General features: G+C 35.1%; 4 protein-coding genes across 4 annotated transcripts; 2 read left to right on the top strand and 2 right to left on the bottom strand.

Annotated features, from left to right (window-relative positions):
- Positions 1 to 175: 175 nt before the first annotated feature.
- Positions 176 to 1,918, bottom strand: TRV_07657 (extracellular OTU-like cysteine protease, putative; the record flags this gene model as incomplete). The annotated part of the gene is made up of 3 exons (XM_003018293.1): positions 176 to 1,195; positions 1,291 to 1,703; positions 1,774 to 1,918. 3 exons carry the CDS (start codon positions 1,916 to 1,918, stop codon positions 176 to 178), a joined length of 1,578 nt encoding a protein of 525 aa, XP_003018339.1.
- Positions 1,919 to 3,274: 1,356 nt separating this feature from the next.
- Positions 3,275 to 4,634, bottom strand: TRV_07656 (uncharacterized protein; the record flags this gene model as incomplete). Its single annotated transcript, XM_003018292.1, has 2 exons — positions 3,275 to 4,031; positions 4,081 to 4,634. The coding sequence occupies 2 exons, from the start codon at positions 4,632 to 4,634 to the stop codon at positions 3,275 to 3,277; spliced, it is 1,311 nt and encodes a 436-aa protein (XP_003018338.1).
- A 9,312-nt stretch (positions 4,635 to 13,946) lies between these two features.
- On the top strand, positions 13,947 to 14,767 carry TRV_07655 (uncharacterized protein; the record flags this gene model as incomplete). Its single annotated transcript, XM_003018291.1, has 3 exons — positions 13,947 to 14,117; positions 14,177 to 14,557; positions 14,615 to 14,767. The coding sequence occupies 3 exons, from the start codon at positions 13,947 to 13,949 to the stop codon at positions 14,765 to 14,767; spliced, it is 705 nt and encodes a 234-aa protein (XP_003018337.1).
- Positions 14,768 to 15,590: 823 nt separating this feature from the next.
- TRV_07654 (uncharacterized protein) lies at positions 15,591 to 17,101 on the top strand (the record flags this gene model as incomplete). The annotated part of the gene is made up of 6 exons (XM_003018290.1): positions 15,591 to 15,622; positions 15,690 to 15,827; positions 15,970 to 16,073; positions 16,129 to 16,232; positions 16,303 to 16,690; positions 16,740 to 17,101. The coding sequence occupies 6 exons, from the start codon at positions 15,591 to 15,593 to the stop codon at positions 17,099 to 17,101; spliced, it is 1,128 nt and encodes a 375-aa protein (XP_003018336.1).
- Between the last annotated feature and the right edge of the window lie 1,100 nt (positions 17,102 to 18,201).

The raw sequence follows: 18,201 nt of genomic DNA, 5'->3' as shown, positions 1-18,201 counted from the left end.
TATAAAAATGCATGATTGCCTCCGAAAAACAAAAAGAGCCCGCTTAGATGCATTCATCCGTCCAGATAACTCCGTGCTGAGAATATAATAAGAACCGGGAAAAAAAAAAAAAAGAAGAGAAGGGAAGGGAAGGGAAGAGAGACAAGGTCTTGACCGAACCCACAAGAAGAAGAAGTTAATCACCTTCGAACTCGCTATCGCTTTCGCCAGCGGTCGATGCTCTTTCGTTCGAAGATGGCGCTTCTTCCTCTTCTCCTTCCGCGGTTTCAGACGAGGCGGGCTCGTCCACCTTTCCGCCACTGCCACCATCATCCTCAGCTACGTCTCTCGGCCTGACAGAGATGATCCTGCAGTCTTCATCATGTGTACTTGTACCTGCTTTAGAGATACCGAGAGTCACGTCCTGGAGGATTCGGCGCTTGCGGTCCCGGCCTCGTCGACGGCGGATCAAGGGAAGCTCATCATCGGGGCCATCTTCTTCTTCGTCATCGCTGCGGCCAGCAGATCGTTTGCTGGCTGTGCTGTTGCGTGAAGATGATCGGGATGATGAAGCCCGTAGCAGTGTCCGCGCGGTTGGACGGATCCCCCTGATCAGGCGTCGGCGAGGCGGCTTCGTGGGACTGACTGAAGCTGCGGTGGTGGAAGTGGAAGTGGCTGCAGAGCGAGTAGCAGCTTCGGTGGGTTCGGAGACCGGTGCACAAACGGACGCAGGGGTAGAGGCTGGTGTTGTCAGCGTGCTGCTACCACTACCACCTGCAACGAGAGAGGGAGGCTGGGAGGACGAGCAGCAGTCGTGCGTAGTAGAGGCAGACGTGGGGCCATCCCGGAGTGACTGCATGGTTCGGATGAAGTCTGCTTCAATGGCAGGCAGGATGGCCCTGAACTTCTCCTCGTCGAGGTCTACGCTTGATTCTCCCTCGAGGTCGGCTGCAAACCGTCGCAGTGCGCACCTGAGAGTGTCGTCGTCGATGTCAGGGAACGCCTCTGCGATTGCAGTGGGGTTCTGGCATGTCTCCCCTTCTCTGGTTGCAACCGTCGAATCATCCGTCGACGCAGATGCCGATCTGGATGAAGCCTCGTCCTGTCTCTCCTCGCTGGATGAGCTGCTGCCCTGGCATCCCAGGGGCCGCGAGAGCTCAGGAACCCCGTCGTGTGGCCCATCAACGCTCCGCACTGATGAATAGTGCTGGAAGTTCTATATATATACTGTTAGACTATGCCAGTGAACTAGACACACAATGTATATATATAACTATATATAATTGTTATTATATTAGGGGGGTTACTTACGTGATAGGCAATGTGCACCGGCTGGTTCTCCCTGCCTTCCAGGCTACCATGGCTGGTGAAGGGAGTGATGCCCTGGTTTGTATAGACGTAGACATCCCTCTGGTAAGCCTGGCAGAAGGCTTGGATCTCCACCGACCCGCCCCAGAACCCGGTCTCCTTCATCTGCGTGAGCAGCTTCTCGAATTTGGCCCACTGGCCCTCCGAGGTTGCTGCCCGGTCACTGTATGACTGTGATTTGGACCGGGCAGCCGCTGCTCGCCTGGGAGCTCTCCTCTCCCCTCCTACATCCGGCACAAACTGCACAAAGTATGCCGCGTTTGTGCGGATGTGCTCGACCAGCCGTTCCCGGATTTCTCCTTGCCGGCCCTGGTGACCGTAGAGCTGGTCGGAAAGGGAGTAGAAAAGGCAATTGCCTTTTTATTATATGACAGCGGTTAGCTATATCATCCCAACTACCTCTCAAGGCGATGCAGTGACACTCACCGTCTCCCGGGGTTGGTACGGCGTAGAGCCGCCGCTCCTTCAGGCACTCGATGTGCAGGTCGTCCTCCTGCAGCATCTTTGCTCCCCCAGTCTGCTTCTCGGACCCCTTGCCTCCCGGCTGTGAAGTTAATCTTGCCGGAGACATGATGGGCACGATCCTGTGGTGGGAGATGGAGTCAGCCATGATCGAAGTGGTACCGCCCGTGAGTCAATCATGGGGAAGTAGAGGCAGCAATTGAGGGCATCAGAATCCCTCAAACTGTAGAAATGCAGCAGCAGATGCACTCTCGCTGGGAGAGGCGTCTGGTACAGAGAGGTATATGCAAGGGGATCGTAGCAGGAGTGTAGTAGAGGGTGAGTATAACAATCGGCCAGAAAAGAAAAGACAATGAAGGGAGTAGAAAAAGAAAAGAAGGCTGGCCAAGAGAGGAGCTTGTGAATGGGATGAGAACGGGGCCCTTTGCCGGGGAAGCCCGCAGCTTCCGGCAAAGCAAAGAGAAAGGCGCAGGCAGAGGGTGGTGATCAGCAGCAAGACAGGCCGGATGTCTGCTTGTATACATAGATACAGCCCGTTGCTCTGTCGTCTCTCGCCTCGACTTGCGCTGAGGGAAGCTCGGAAGTTACATGGACTTAAGGAATGCCAAGAGGGAAGTGCTTAGGTAAGACGGATAAGGGATGTCATGTGATGCTGCAGAGCCCCATGGAGCAGGCGCTAGGCTTCTTTGGGACAGACTCACCAAACGACGACAACAACGTTTGATATCAAAAGGCCAGACGGAGTGTATCTGGCGTTGGGTATACAGCACAGTGATGCGAGGATGTCGCAGGGTGTATATATGTTGTTTGATTTTTCACGAGTCAGCAGGCTGTTCGTGAGGTGAAAGTGGAATGAGAGCGCTACACACCACTGTGAGGATGAGGTAATGCTGTGTTGAGGACAGCTCGATAGTATGATACTATTCGTCTAGTATGATACCATGATATGAAGAAGTGAAGTTTTGATGAGAGAGAAGAGGAAGAAGAGGAAGAAGAGGAAGAAGAGGAAGAAGGCCAGGAAGTGAAATATTTATACCCCATCTCCAAGCTGGCAAAGTCGCTCTTTCCTACAGCGAGTCAATGACGCTATTGAGTTCCCAAGGGAAGCAGTGACCGACGTCAACAAGAGATATCCAGTATTAAGTTTGTGTTTGTATGGCGCTGGAAATATTCGTGCAAAACAAGCTCAAACGCTGACGTCGTTGACTTTTTTCCTTTGCGACGAGATACCCCTAGCTTACCGCAAACCATCCGAGTCACGAAAATTTGACCAGGGTCAATGACGTCTATCAATAACATTACACACTACAGCTCCTCCCGGATAATTCTACAACAGGCCGATACTCCAGGATAGTACTGTATACTCTTTTATACGTTTCGATCCAAGTCGCAGTTTATATCATTACAGAGATTAAAATATTATATATATTGTAGGGATGTGTATACGTAGAGGGTATCTTCTCAGCTATTTACCTGCGCCGTGCTTATCCAAAAGTGCTCCAATCTCCCTATCCTGTAAAATCTCATCATGCTCCTTCCTCAGTAGTTTCGGTACATTCTGCTCAAAGTAAAAAGCCCAAGTACTCTGCGCATTCAGTTCGGTGTTATCACGACTAGATTTGAGCCCGACATGCTGCAGCTGTTGCGGAATAAGAGCATATCTCGTTAGTTTGCTTTCTTCCGCATACTCTTCTATCATGGTATCCGTCTGTCCATGGCCTCTCTTTTGAAGATAGGCTACAAGGCCATCGACCTGGTCCCGGGGGAACACCATTCCCTGCGTACAACATCCGTATGGAGCTATCTCCGCAACTCCGTGGAGAGGGAATAACGAGTATTTTCCGATCATATACACAAGGGCAATAAAGGCCGGGACACAGATCACGCTTATTGCCAGAGTGGTAGGGAAGTCGATCAGGGAACGATAGGAGCGTAGTCGGCGGACGACGGTCAGACAGGAGAAAGTGAATAGCATGACAGTTGCAAAGACAAGAGGCATGTTCCTATAGGCAAAGTCAGACGACTCCCACCCCAGAGCTGTTTCTGTGTAGAAGAGGCGAAGGTATATCCAAGGTCGTTTGTTCGACGGCATTCGCTTGATGTCGGCTAATGCTCTTAGCGACTTTGCCATCCAGCCCTCCGCGATGATGATGTCGTCCTCAAATACCACGGTGTACGGGGCGTTGGATTTCTTGCAGGAATTCAAGGCGTATACATAATCGCTAGCTGGTCAGCACCTTCCCGTACAAAACAGAACAAAACAAAACTCACAACACTCCTTTTTCATAAAAATTCCTTTCCTTTTCCAGTTTCTTGAGATGTTCCAACTGACTCGCAGTGACATTGTAGGTCTCTGCGACATCCGCGAGCCGGTCAACCCATATTTGGCCCCAACTCGGATGTCTCTTCGGGTCCGTATCGGCGAAGAGGATGTGAAGGTGAAGGGCTCGTCTTTCTCGTGGATCAAGTCCTACGAGAAGAGATCCAATAGACGGGTCGAAATAGTCATCTGCCTCTCTCCGGACAGTCACAAACGCAACACAGAACAGAGGATCCGTGCCGCCTTTGATGGAAGCAGGCGGCTCTGCACGCGCATTATTCCTAGTAATGAAGTGGTGTGCCTCTCGCTCTCGACTCAGACTATACCCCAAATCATATACACCAGCTCGGTCGTTGAAAAAGGCGGAGTGAGGGTCCCGCCAGAACTGATATCGACAGTACTGGAATATCACCAACCAGATAAGTGCGGCGGCCAGCAGTGTTTTGACAGCCGTCAGCTTAAGTAGTTGGAAGGCAGAGTGCATCGATTCAATGCTTTTCCCCATCTCTGCATTTTATAGAAATCGAAGAAAAAAGACAGCCGAGTGATGGCAAGATAGGGAATTGCTGTGTTAACGCAGCAAATTTCGATGACAGCAAATATTTCTCTGGCATCCTTCTTGATTACTTACCCGAAACCACTCGCCATAACACAAGGATCCCCTGCGGCGTCACAGACTATTGGTCAGATGTTGCTCTAGATTATACTTCACATTTGGACAACGGGGGCTAATGCATGCCGTAACAAAATACGGAAGATATTGATAGGATGCAGCTAGGCTGTGAACCATGGGAAGTATCTGTGTCTGGTTCGTGTAGAAGACCATTTCTCTGATTTGATTGCTGGAATTCATGCTTAAGACTGTACTCCGTCCTCAACCAGGCCTTGCGGAGTAATCCAACAACTAACCAACAAGTTAGCTATGATGTATTAACATTATAATTATTATATCATTTGTTAAGTTACCTGTTATTAGAATGTCTCAAAGAGCTCGCGAAATGCTCTGTAACTACGTAGTACATCGGACCGGCACCCACAAAGGTATTAAGCCGGTATAACCACCACATGAGGGATAACCTGTATATCCGCCTGTGGTGTGAACGATTGGATTGTCGGTAAAAGAAAAAAAAGAAAAAGAAGAAAAAAGAAAAAGAAAATCCGCTGGCGCCTTTGGGAAGACATAACTAAAACCCTCCCTGGCGTTTATTGAGTTCGTTAGTTAACTACTATAGGGGAAAATTGAGTTTTTTCGGAACGCCAAATCTATTATTCTAATATAAGTGGAGCTCTAACTTACTATATAATAGTGCCTATACTATAAATATATTAAGAATATTCGCTAGCTTAGTATATTACTCTACTATATATATATTAATTAAAAAAAATATTTTAATTATTAGAATATACTTTATTTTAAAAATTTATCTACTATATTTATTATTTATTTATTACTCTAATACTAACTATAAATTAGAATCTACTATTATACTACTCTAGTACTAATATTATACTACTCTAATATTAACTATAAATTAGAATTTATTATTATATTATTTTAGTATATTAATTATAAATTAGAACCTAATATAGATCTAGAAAATTATCTTTATTATTTATTATCTAAGTCTCTTTTATAGTATTTAATTTTTCTAATTTTAAGTCTTCTATAATTTTAAAATTAAAAAATTTATTTATTTTATTTAATTAGTTAATTTAATAAGTATATTTTATCTAAATATATTTGGATACTATAATATCTCTATATAAAAATTCTATTAATAAAAATTATAAATATTCTAGAGTATAAAATTTAGTAGTAGCTTTAATAGTAAATTTAGTAGTAGTTTTAGTAGTAGCTTAAGTAGTAGCTTAAGTAGTAACTTAAGCTATAGCTTAAGTAGTAATTACTTAAGTAGTAGTTTTTTTATTTAGGCTAAAATTATTACTATTAAAATAAGTCCTCTTCTAAAAGCTTTAGATTAGTATTATATAAAATATTATTAGAGAAGATATTATTTTACTTTTCCTTACTTATTATAAGATAATTCTATATCTAAAATAGAGGTCTAATTACTAAAGATTTAATTAAGAAATCTCTTATTTTTAATTATATTAAATATTTTAAAATTATATTAATTATATAAATTTAAAATTATTAGAGTTAAGTATAAAGTTAAAATTAGAGTTAAAATAATTAAAGTATAAAATATAGTTAAAGCTTAATTATTAATAGTAGAATAATTTATAGAATTTAGAAGCTTCTATTAAAGTATATTTTTAATTTTCTATTATATATTAATATAAATATAGATACTAATAAATATCTAAGTTACTTATTTTAAGCTCTAAAATAATATTTATAATCTTTTTATAATTCTTCTTTATAAGCTCCTTTATTTTCTATAATATTTAAAGAACCTCTTTATTAGTAGAGGTAGAAGAAGTAAAAATAGTATTTATAGTTTTTAGAGTTACTTACTTTAGAGATATCTAATTTAGATTCTTTTTTAAAAAATTTTCTAATTCTATATTTATTTTATTTATAGTTTGTACTAAAACTTTCTACTTTTTTTCTTTTATAGTTAAATTTTTAGTTTTTAGGTATATATTTAACTCCTTAAATAGTTTTAATTTATTATACTTAAAGCCTTTTAGAAATAGAATATAGAATTTCTTATTTTTAATATAAGACCAATAAGCTTTATTCCTAATTAAAAGCTTATTATAAGCTACTTTAAGAGTTAAAATAACTATAAATATTAAATATTTTTAATATATTAATTTATATACTTCTACTACCTCTATAGTAGTATTAATTTTAAAATTAATTTTAACTTTAGTATTAGTTTTAACTTTAACTTTATTAGGTTATATTATTTTCTTTTTATAAAAAGCTATAATATTAGTTCTAATTTAGTATTTAGTTAGTTCTTATTGAATATTATTAAAGGTAAGAATTATTTACTTATTAATATCTTATAAGATATAAATAATTATTGGAAGAAGGAAAAAGTATCTATTATAGATAAGCTTATTATATAAAGAGAAAGATATATTTATTTTAATATTTTAACTAAAAATATTAAATATAATAGTTTACTTTAGTTATTACTCTAGTAATTATTAACTTCTTTAATTATTTAGAAATTATAATAAATTTTAACTTCTACTTATTATTTTAATATATAACTACTATTAGTATTTTATAATTAGTCTTTTAAAGATACTCTTCTCTCTCTATAAATTTAAATTTATTTATACTGTTATATTTTTTAAAATTAGTAAGTATATTCTAGAAATTAATAATATTTTTCTATACTTTATTAATTTTATATATTTTATTAAAATACTTAATTAAATTTAAATATAATTTTACTTTTACTATAAGATTTATATATATATCTATAATTTTTTAGTAATTTAATATCTATAATTATATTTAATTACCTATTATAGAGATACTACTTTCTTTTCTCTAAAGATTTATTATAATTAATAATTAGTACTATCTAGTAAAAAATTATAAAAAATTTCTCTAGAGTAAACTACTAAGAGAATTAATTAAATAGAGTAGAAGTATTAGAGTATAAATATATATTTATCATTATATTTTATTTTTAATTTAATTTTTTCTTTAGTATAATATACTTCTATATTATATATTAGTTATTAATATTAAATTTCATAAATTATATATTGTAACTTACCTTTATTTTTATTAATATTTTATATTTTTATTCTTTTATTATTTTTAAAAAAGTAGTTCTAATAGAATTAAATCTATAGTTATTTATATCTATATATAATTTCTATATTAGATTATTAATTTTATTCTTCTAGAAGCTTAATAAGTAAAGTTATCTAATTTTTTAATAGAGTTTTAAATTTATTAACCTCTTATTCTAATTAAATATTATTATTTTATTAGTATTTACTCGACTTTTATACTTCTAATATTTATAATTTATAATATTATTAAAATATATTTATACTTTTATAATACTAGTATTAGAGCTTTTTCTAGCTATTTTTTATAATTTATAGCTTACTAGATAATATATTTAGAGTATATTAAACTAATAAGTTAATAATATATAGTTTAAATAAAAGAAGAAATAGTTAAATAATATTAAATTAATATATTTTATTATTTACTTTTATCTACCTAATTAAAGTATATTTTACTAACTATATAATATTAGATTCTAGTTTTAACTATTATTATTATTATTATTATTATATATTATTAAATCTAGCTCTAATATATCTAATAATTATAAGATTTTTTCTATTATATAGAAGGTATATAGAGTATTTAATGAGCTAAATATAAAAATATTATATAAAGAATATAATAATAATATTAGAAATAAAGTAACTAGTAAATTTTTTAAATTTATTTCCCCCCTAATAAAGCTAGTTACTAATAGATATATAGAAAGTAAATAATTTTAAAACTTTAAGTAGAGAGTTAAAACTTAGAGAATAAAGTAGTTAAAATATTAATAAAAAGCTTAAGCTTAGAGAATAAGTTATTAAAGCTATAGATAAAGAATCTAAATTAAAAAAAGAGTAATTTTATTAGTTTCTATAGGTAGTTATTTATAAAAATAAGTTTATTATTATATAATATAAGGTTATATTTAAAATATTATAAAATAAATGATTTAATTCTTTAGAATCTAGTAAGTTTATAAAGTTATCTATAAAGCTACTTATAGATTTATTTATAAAGTTACCTATAGAGCTATCTATAGAATATAATAATAATAATAGTAATCTAGTAGAGTATATTTCATAGACTACTACTAATACTCTAATAAGTATATTTATACTAGTATTAAAGCTATAGATAGAATACTCTAATATATCTAGAAAAAAATATTAATTATTATTTAAAATACTCTAATTTTTATATAATATAAGCCCTATATAAAAATTTTCTAAGTTACTTAATACTTTAAAGTAATATTTAAAATTTTAATTTTTAATTATACCTCTTTATTAAATAAATATACTAATTATATTACCTCTATAACTTCTAATACTTTAATTTATAAATAAAAATTTTATAAATATAACCATAAAGAAGATTTATTTTTAAAATTTAATAAAGGTAGTTACTAATCTAATAAAGTTTCTAATATTCTATAGGTAGCTTTATATTAGAATAATTAAACTTATTAATAAATTTACTAAGTTTTAGTATTTTTATACTTAAGATAAATTAATTAAATACTACTCTAGTAATTTTACTTATAATAAATAGAATAAATTAATCTTCCCCTCTAATATTATTCTATATATTTATAGTAGAACTAAATACTTTTATTAAGATAATTTTAATAATTATATTAAATATAAAATTTTTATTAGTAAAAATATAAAAATAGAGACTCTTTATTATAAAGAAGCTATTATTAAAATATAAAATATACTTTAATATTATATTAATAATTATAGTGATAGACTAGTAAAATTTAATTTATTATTCTATTAAAATAAAATTTTATTATTAGAAAATAAGAAGTAAATATATATTTTAATAATTAAAATACTTTTATAAGTCATTATTTATACTAATATTATATTTAAAATAAGTTCTAGAATCTACTAATAAGTACTAAATTATAATATAGATAATTTTGGATATTTTCTCTATTAAGTAATTTTAATAAGTTCTAGTATTATTAAAGAAAAATTTTACTATTAAATATTTTTACCTTATAGTAAGCTAGAACTTTTAATATATAGTTAAAAATAACTTACTTATATATTCTACTTTAATAGCCTAGTTATTTTACTACTATTTCTTTTATTTATTAATAGCTTTAGTTTATATAGAAATATATACAGAACTTTTATAAATATATACTTAATATCTATAGTTAGTAATATTAATTAAAATAAATATTTAAATATTTTTATTTTAATATTTAGGCTATATAATACTAATTTTAATAATATTATTAAAGTTTTTTCTACTAATATACTTAAGCTAAATAATAAAAGAATTATTATTTAAATTAGTAGAGAGATTATTTAAATTATTATATTCTATATAATATTTTTAAATAATATATTATATTAGAATAATAATATAGAAATTAAAAGGCTAATTAGATAATATTTATACTATTTTTATATAATTAATAAAAGTAATAAGTCTAATTTTGATTATAATATTTTAAAAAATAATAAATATTATTATTAAAATATTTTTCTCTAATAGATAATTAATAAGACTACTTCTATTATAAGAAAAATTACTCTACTTAAAAGGTATAAATTCATAAAGTATACTTTTACCCTTCTAAAAATTTATTCTGGTCTTAATTTATAGATATTTTTCCCCTCTAATCTATATTATAGTAAGTATATAAATATATTAAAAATAGCTTATTACCTACTTATATTTATAATTCTTACTTTAAATAATTAAGAGTAGTACCTTTAAATACCATAGAAGTTCCTTTTTTTAAAAGATTAGAGTTATTTATAATCTCTAATTATTTATTTAAAATCTTACTAGCTTTAAGAGTATATAAGAGCTTTTATATTAATTTTATTTATTCTCTACCATTATAGTAAAGAAATATAAATTTAATTTATTATTTAATATACTTTTTTAGTAATATTTATTTTATAAAATCATAATAGAATTAATATACTAGTTAAAGTATTTATTATAATTATAAGAAGTAATTTTATTTTTATAACTAGCCTTCTAATTATGTATAATTAGAAGAAGGTCTAGTTTATTATAAAAATAGCTTACTAACCATTATAGTAACTAATAAATATAGTTATATCCACTATTAATACTTATAGGTTCTATATAGTATTATAGAGTTATAGCTATAGAATAAGTAAAGTACTTTTATTAGTAGTATTTACTCTAGAAGTAGTAGAGCTAGTAGAAAACTAGTAAGTAGAGTAGACTAAGCTTAACTTAGTATATAGAATTAAAATTATCTAAACTATAAAAAATAGGCTAAATATATATATTAGTCTACATTACTTTAACTAGATTAAAGAATATATATTAGTAAATAATTATAATATTCTCTCTAGTAAAAATAAGTACTATAATTATAAATTACTTATTTACTATACTAACTATAAAAATATTAAAAAGTTTCTACTATAGTAAGAAAATTATTAGAAAATAATTAAATTAAGTATTTATAATATATTTTTAGAAGAGAAGCTAAAATTAATAGAGATATTCTAAGTACTATATATAAAGTACTTAAGTATATTTAATAATTTTCTTTACTTTAATATAGTACTTCTTAATAATAATTCAGTAGAGGCTCTTTTAACTTATAAATTTTTAAATATTTAGTTTATATTACTCTTCTATTAAATAACGAAATAATTCAATATATCTTTACTAAAACCTATAACTATTAGTAATATATATTTATTTATTAAAATATTATATAAAGTATATAAAATTAACTAATTTAAGCTCTCTATTTTAGAATTTAAGTTTTAGCTAATTTAATTTTATTGGAAGGTAAGTTTTATCTTTAATAATTAAAATTAGAGAATAATAATTATATAAAAAGATATTATTCTATATTAGAATAACTAATTAGATTAGATTTAAGTTATTTTTATCTATATACTCTATAATATTTATTAAGTCTTCTTATATATTATTAATACTTATAAAATTAAGAGGGACCCTCTACTTTTATTATTAATATTATATATTAACTCTAAACTATATACTATTATTAATTTATTAGTAGTTAAATTAAGCTAATATATTATTTCTATTAATATTAATAATAGTAATAATATTTTATAGCTCTAATAGGCTACTAGAGCCTTTAATTTTATTTAATACTAATAGAATATTTTATTTTTATAGTAGAATATAGTACTCTAATAAGCTCTAATATAGAATCTCTAGTACTAAATTAAGATAATACTATATTAATATATAGTACTATAAAATACTAATATATTATGGTACTAACTTATATTAATTCTAAATAGTACTAATTTATTATAATACTAAATATTTTTAGTATTAAAAAGTTATCTATATATAAACTAATAGAAATATATATATTTAATTAAAATATTTTAGAATATCTCTAGTATTTCTATAGTTTCTTAATAAATTAGTACTTTTTTAAATTATAGTTTTGGAATAATTTTTCTACCATTCCGAAAAACCCCCAGACGGCCCTATGGTAGTTACCAGGTACAGAGTACGGAGGAGTAAAACTCCATTAACTAACTTCTTCGGCCGAAAGGCAAACAGAAGCGCCGGGCGACCAGAGCCACCGACAGATGGGGAACCTCTTGTTCGATGACACAACACCTATCGTGATGGTTCATTCTACGGGCCCCATCCGAACGTCATTCGGCAGGAACAAGGGAGGTAGTGATGGGAAATGGACAAATGGTATCAACTTATGGATAAGCATGGCCAGGAAGTCCGGATCCTGTGAGCAGAACCAATTCAGGTAGTCTTCAATTGACCATGACCAAAGGACAAGGTACGGAAACAGCGGATAAACTGGGGATGGCAATTATCAAATCAAGAGCGTGAAATACTGATTTTGGGTTTGGAGGTGGAAGAGCCTACGATATCATTCCAACACCCGAGAAGATACCTTGTTCCCCGGAATTGGAAGCACCACTACACCCTCTGGAGGCATTCTCAAGCGGAGACCGGCGTACTGTTTATTAACCATGCTCCGGACCCCTTGTTGCCTGGCATCGACTGACGCATGGAGCAAATGTCGTATTTCCACATACTCGGGAGGCTAGACTGTTCGAATGCCAACATTACGAGGAAGCAAGGAACAGTCAAATGTCTAGTGTGTCCCCAGCACTTTATTACCCCCAGGGGCTTTCCCAAATATTGTTGTTATGCACCTGTGTGAAGGCATGACATCAATGCTTTTTATGGAACATTTGTTGGTGGCTGCTGGGTCTTGGTAGTATGGAGGCATAGTGGACCGACCATTCAGACATTGAGCGCCTCTGAAATACCCTGGTACAGCAATATGTTGAGCCGGAAGGACGCTACCTAGGTACTAATGTACGCTGGGCCGACTACACTTCGATACGCAAATAACGCCAAGTATTGGAGGTTTCCTTTCTGGCTGCTTATACCTGAGCCTGGCTGCAGAAGACTCCACTTCGGGTATGAAATCTCGTCTAGTATACCATGCAAATGGAGATAGATCCTTGCGGAATTTACTGAACTATATGGAGTAGAGAAATCCAAGTTTGGATTTCGCTTCTCGCAATAAGGAATCTACAAGGATAAATAATGATGTAGAGTATAGGAGGGCATATACCATAGTTAACAAGCCCTTACTTGCTGCCCTATTGATATGCTTCCTAGCATATAGCGGCTCTTTGAAGCGGATGAATACAGGCTATGAATTATACTAACATAAAGGCACTTCGGCCGCAAAGGCGATAACCATCTTCTTGTCAGCATGATGGATCAATAAATAACAATTATATCTCTTCCTAGCTGCACTTGGATATACCCCCTTGCTACCGGAGATGCAGGTTCTTGTTCCTAAACATTACTATATGCAGTCCAACTCTTCCAGTATCCATGAGCGTTATGGTTGGTGATTGTCATCCCACGATGGCAGGGGCATTGGTCTCGTTTTCCCCTATACCCTGTATCAAAACAATCCTCCCATGACTCCCCGTTCGAATATTCAAGGTACCTCTCGGAAGAGGCAATTGGATTCACCAACTCGGCACTTGAGGATGGGAAATACAGAAAGTATAGGAGATAACACATCATGTCCATAGGTATAAATACTGAATGCTTTTCCCTTCCTTTTTCCTGACTCTCACACCCAGACACTCCATCAAAACTCCTCTCTCACTCAATCTAAAGTCCCTCGAACCTTTTAGCCTCGCCTTCGCCTACCTCCCTTTCAAAATGAGAACCTCTATTCTCTTCTCTATTGCTGCTAGCCTTCTAGGGGCAAGTGTATGTATTCCCCAATATTTAGCACAAGATATATGGCTGTGATCACTCATGCAAGATAGGCACAAGCCGTGGAAGCTCCTATTAAGGGGTACGGAGTTGAACCCTTTTCCTGGGAGGTCAAGGCTACCGCTAATGGGCCTCCCCTGACCCTGAACGGTACTGTCGAGGAGGTCCATTCCCAGCTCCTCAAGATCAACCCCAACTATGATATCGAAATGGCCACCTCTGGGCGCAAAAGGGAGCACGCCAGAGATATTCACGGGCTATTTAAGCGTGACAACGTTATCTGCGGCAGACAGCGGGAATGCTCCCGTAAACGCATCGAGGAAGGCATTGCCTACCTCTATCGTGTACCAGGTCGCCCTACAAACGGCCCCGGACCTGGAAACTGCGGCAGAGTCAGCTGCTCCTATGACTCTGCTATTTGGTGGTGCAACGACGTAAGTGCATATGTCTATAACATGACCTCTTTATGTTGTATACTCATGGAAATTTAGAATACGTTTACAAAGGTTCTCCCTGGGTTCTACAACGTCGCCGAGGGTGCCCAGTTGATTCTCAACACTTGCAACCCTGGTGGCTCATATGTTTCCGGTCAAGACTTCCATGATGACAAGTGGAACGTTATTGTGCAGTATACCCAGTGCTAAATTGGGCGAATATTACAGCGTTGATTTATTGTCTATTTCATCCCAAATGGGAAGTTAGTCTTCATGTTCCTTCAACGCATGTTAGTCTCTTCAACGAATTCGGATGGAGTAAATTCACATGTATACATTTATGTACATATGTCGAATAAATTCATAGGTCTCCGGTCACATTTACTTTTAATTTTCCTAGACCTAACAAGCTAAGCAATGTTATTACTCATTAATTCCAGGCCATCAGAATTACTCTAGTTAGTTAACAGGGAATAAACAGTTAATTGGTAGCTAGGCAGATTACCTATAACTAATAACTAATACCACGCCAAGCCTTTTATCTTAACTAGGTACCTAAGTGGTTCAGAACCTGCAGGTTGTCACATCCAAATCATGATCACATTCGATGTAAAATAGAGCAATTGAGCTCCTATGTATCGACTGCAAACGTCAATGCATGATTTAACTGTCCTTTGTCAGGTTGAGATTCAGGGCTTGAATGAGACGCCTCCAAAAAAAAAATAAAAAAAAAAAAAAGGATATCTTGCTAGAGTTCTACCATCTCACCTATCGCAAAGACGGCTAGTTAATAGAACCGATGGATTCTCAAGTTACACTCAACAAACAAGGCCACACTGAAGCCAATGTCTAGCTGTGCTGATATCGGCAGTTTCCCCAAACGCGGAGAAGCGGAGCCCCGAAGTTAAGCTCTGGCCTATGACTAGCTACTTAAAACCCGGGCTTTACCTCGGGCTTGTCTGATTCTTCGTCTTCTTCGCTTGCTCGTCGTCCCTTCGTCAACCATCAAGAAGCCTTCCTCGCACGTAGCAGTATGGCGGCTAGTAACAAAATCGTTGTTATTGGGTATGTTGGTGCCGGGGTTGAAATGTTACTCTTTGTTCATTTGTTCTAACGAATGCACCTTTCGCAGGGGTGGAGTTATCGGGTTAACGACCGCCTACTTGCTCTCCAAGGATAAGTCGAACCAGGTCACTGTTGCTGCAAAGCATATGCCTGGGGACTATGACATTGAATACTGTTCTATGTGGGCTGGTGCCAACTTCCTTCCGTATGTTTAATGGTTTTCTAGATCTGAATGAAGGTTCCATTTAGTCAGGCCGTGGCATAGCCCAGGCTGCCCGGCTAGTTTGCATTCTACGTCCGGTAATTATGCTAATCGATGGTCAATTCACGCATTGGTCGTGAAATAGAACTGGTGCTGAGGGCTCTGCGCATGCCCGGTGGGAAACAAATACCTGGCCTGTTCTCGAAGACCTGGCTCAAAATCACCCGGAAGCCGGCATACATTTCCAAAGTAAGAATGTTTACAATATGCCTAAACTACTAGTTATGCTAATTCATAACTACAGAGTCGGTTGTAATAAATCGAAAGAAGGATGCAAATTTCTCTACAGGACTATGGTTCAAAGAGCTACTCCGTCCTGATCCTTGGTACAAGGACATTGTGCCTGGTGTATGAATATTCATACCCAAATATCCCATGTTTGAGTCGAAACTACGACCATAATATAGTTAGCTAACAGCCGGCTGCAAAGTTCACGCTTACTCCTGATAGTGATCTTCCAGAAGGAGTAGATAACCAAGCCGAGTTCACTTCAGTTTGCATGAATGCGCCTGTCTACCTTGCATGGTTGGTGTCACAGTGCTGCAAGAATGGGGCCGTGTTCAAGCGTGCTACTTTCAAACATATATTTGAAGCCGCCAAAGTACATTCCTCTGGCCAGAAGCCTGATCTTATCGTCAACTGTACCGGCCTTGGGTCACTGAAGCTAGGCGGAGTCGAGGATACTAAGATGTACCCTGCTCGTGGCCAGGTTGTGGTTGTGCGAAACGACCCAGGTGCCATGTATTCCTTATCTGGCTGCGATGATGGGGATGATGAAGCTTGCTACATGATGACGAGGGCCGCCGGTAAGTATTCACCTCACACTAATCAACTAGAGATTAACGGTTTTTGTAGGGGGCGGAACTATCCTAGGCGGATCCTACCAGGTAAATAGCTGGGACAGCCAGCCAGAACCCAGCCTAGCAGTACGCATCATGAGGCGATGTGTTGCCGTCTGCCCTCAACTTGTTGGCAAAGATGAAAATGGCAAGCAGAGAGGTATTGAGGGTCTTGACATCATTCGCCATGGTGTTGGCCTACGACCTCTTAGACAAGGAGGTACGAGGGTTGAAAAGGACCAGATCGATGGCATTGCCGTGGTGCATAATTACGGCCATGGTGGATTCGGATACCAGACTTCATTTGGATGCTGCGTTGAAGTTGCTGCTTTGGTGAAGGAAGTTTTGGCAGAAAAGAAGATAAAAGCTCGACTTTAGGGTATCTAAGACTTTTACCGTATAAGTGTCCGCTAACCAGGTTAAGCCCTCGATATAAATGTCTCTGACGCCGAGAATCCCATACTTAGATCGCCAGTGAGTTAAAAAGAATATGTTTTAGGGACTCGCTCTCAATTAGACAGCCAAATTTGAGTATATTTATACAAAAACCATAAGATGTATTCTGCTCCCAATCAAATGCTCATCACTCCAAGCTATCAACTCGTCATCATCCATCACCTTGTAACTAATACCCCTTTCCTAAAAAGGAAGGAGATTATAAAGCACGTGACAAGGACTACGTAATTTCTTACTAAGCTAATAACAAATGCTTGCGCCTTGATGCTTGCGTTTATTATTGCTTTCAACAGCAAACAACAACAGCTACAAGGTACGTAAGGTGATGTCTTTAAAGCTCTCATCAAGGACATCCATCTCTGTGTCATCGGGAATCGCGTTGCTGACCGTGTTAATAGCTAAGCGTAACCTTTCCTTAATCGCTAAAGCCTCGCCGACGTCAGCAAGCTAGCTGCCTCGAACTCCCTCGCTGCCTAGGCCACGACATTCCTCTCACGACGACCACGAGCTTTATTTAACAGGCTGATATTCGCTTTTTGTCTTTTGAAACGTATTGCACAACGCCGAAATTTCATACACTTTCCTGCACCCTTTTGTTATTTGCGAAGATATCCGACAGAAACGAGGAACTTTACGACAGCTTTTACGACAACTCTGTTCATTCAATTAGTGTATCATATCAACAAGCAAAATGGATCTCTCTAATGCATTGTGAGTATATGATGTGGCAGTACCGCGTGCGCCATGCTGGCTCTGCGACTGCGTTATTTCTTTCAAATCTCCGAGAGCTAACATATCTTGACTCTGTAGCCGTTTGGTCAACTTGGGGGTGGGTGTTATAATGATCTTGGGTGGAATCAGTCAGTTCTTTTCAGGCCCGCTGTTGTAAGTTCATCTTCCGAGCCTGTCAATACATTATTTTGGGCGAGAACTAAATAGCGTTGTTTTAGCCGAAATATCATCATCGGAGTCTATGTCATCCTTTTCGGTCTAGGTATGGTGCTCCTATTCTCCGGACTAAT

The sequence above is a fragment of the Trichophyton verrucosum genome (assembly GCF_000151505.1).
Source record: "Trichophyton verrucosum HKI 0517 chromosome Unknown contig01082_1.f1.exp, whole genome shotgun sequence".
Lineage (NCBI taxonomy): Eukaryota > Fungi > Ascomycota > Eurotiomycetes > Onygenales > Arthrodermataceae > Trichophyton > Trichophyton verrucosum.
Note: the sequence above shows the minus strand (reverse complement) of the source record. Positions and strands in the feature narration are given on the sequence as shown.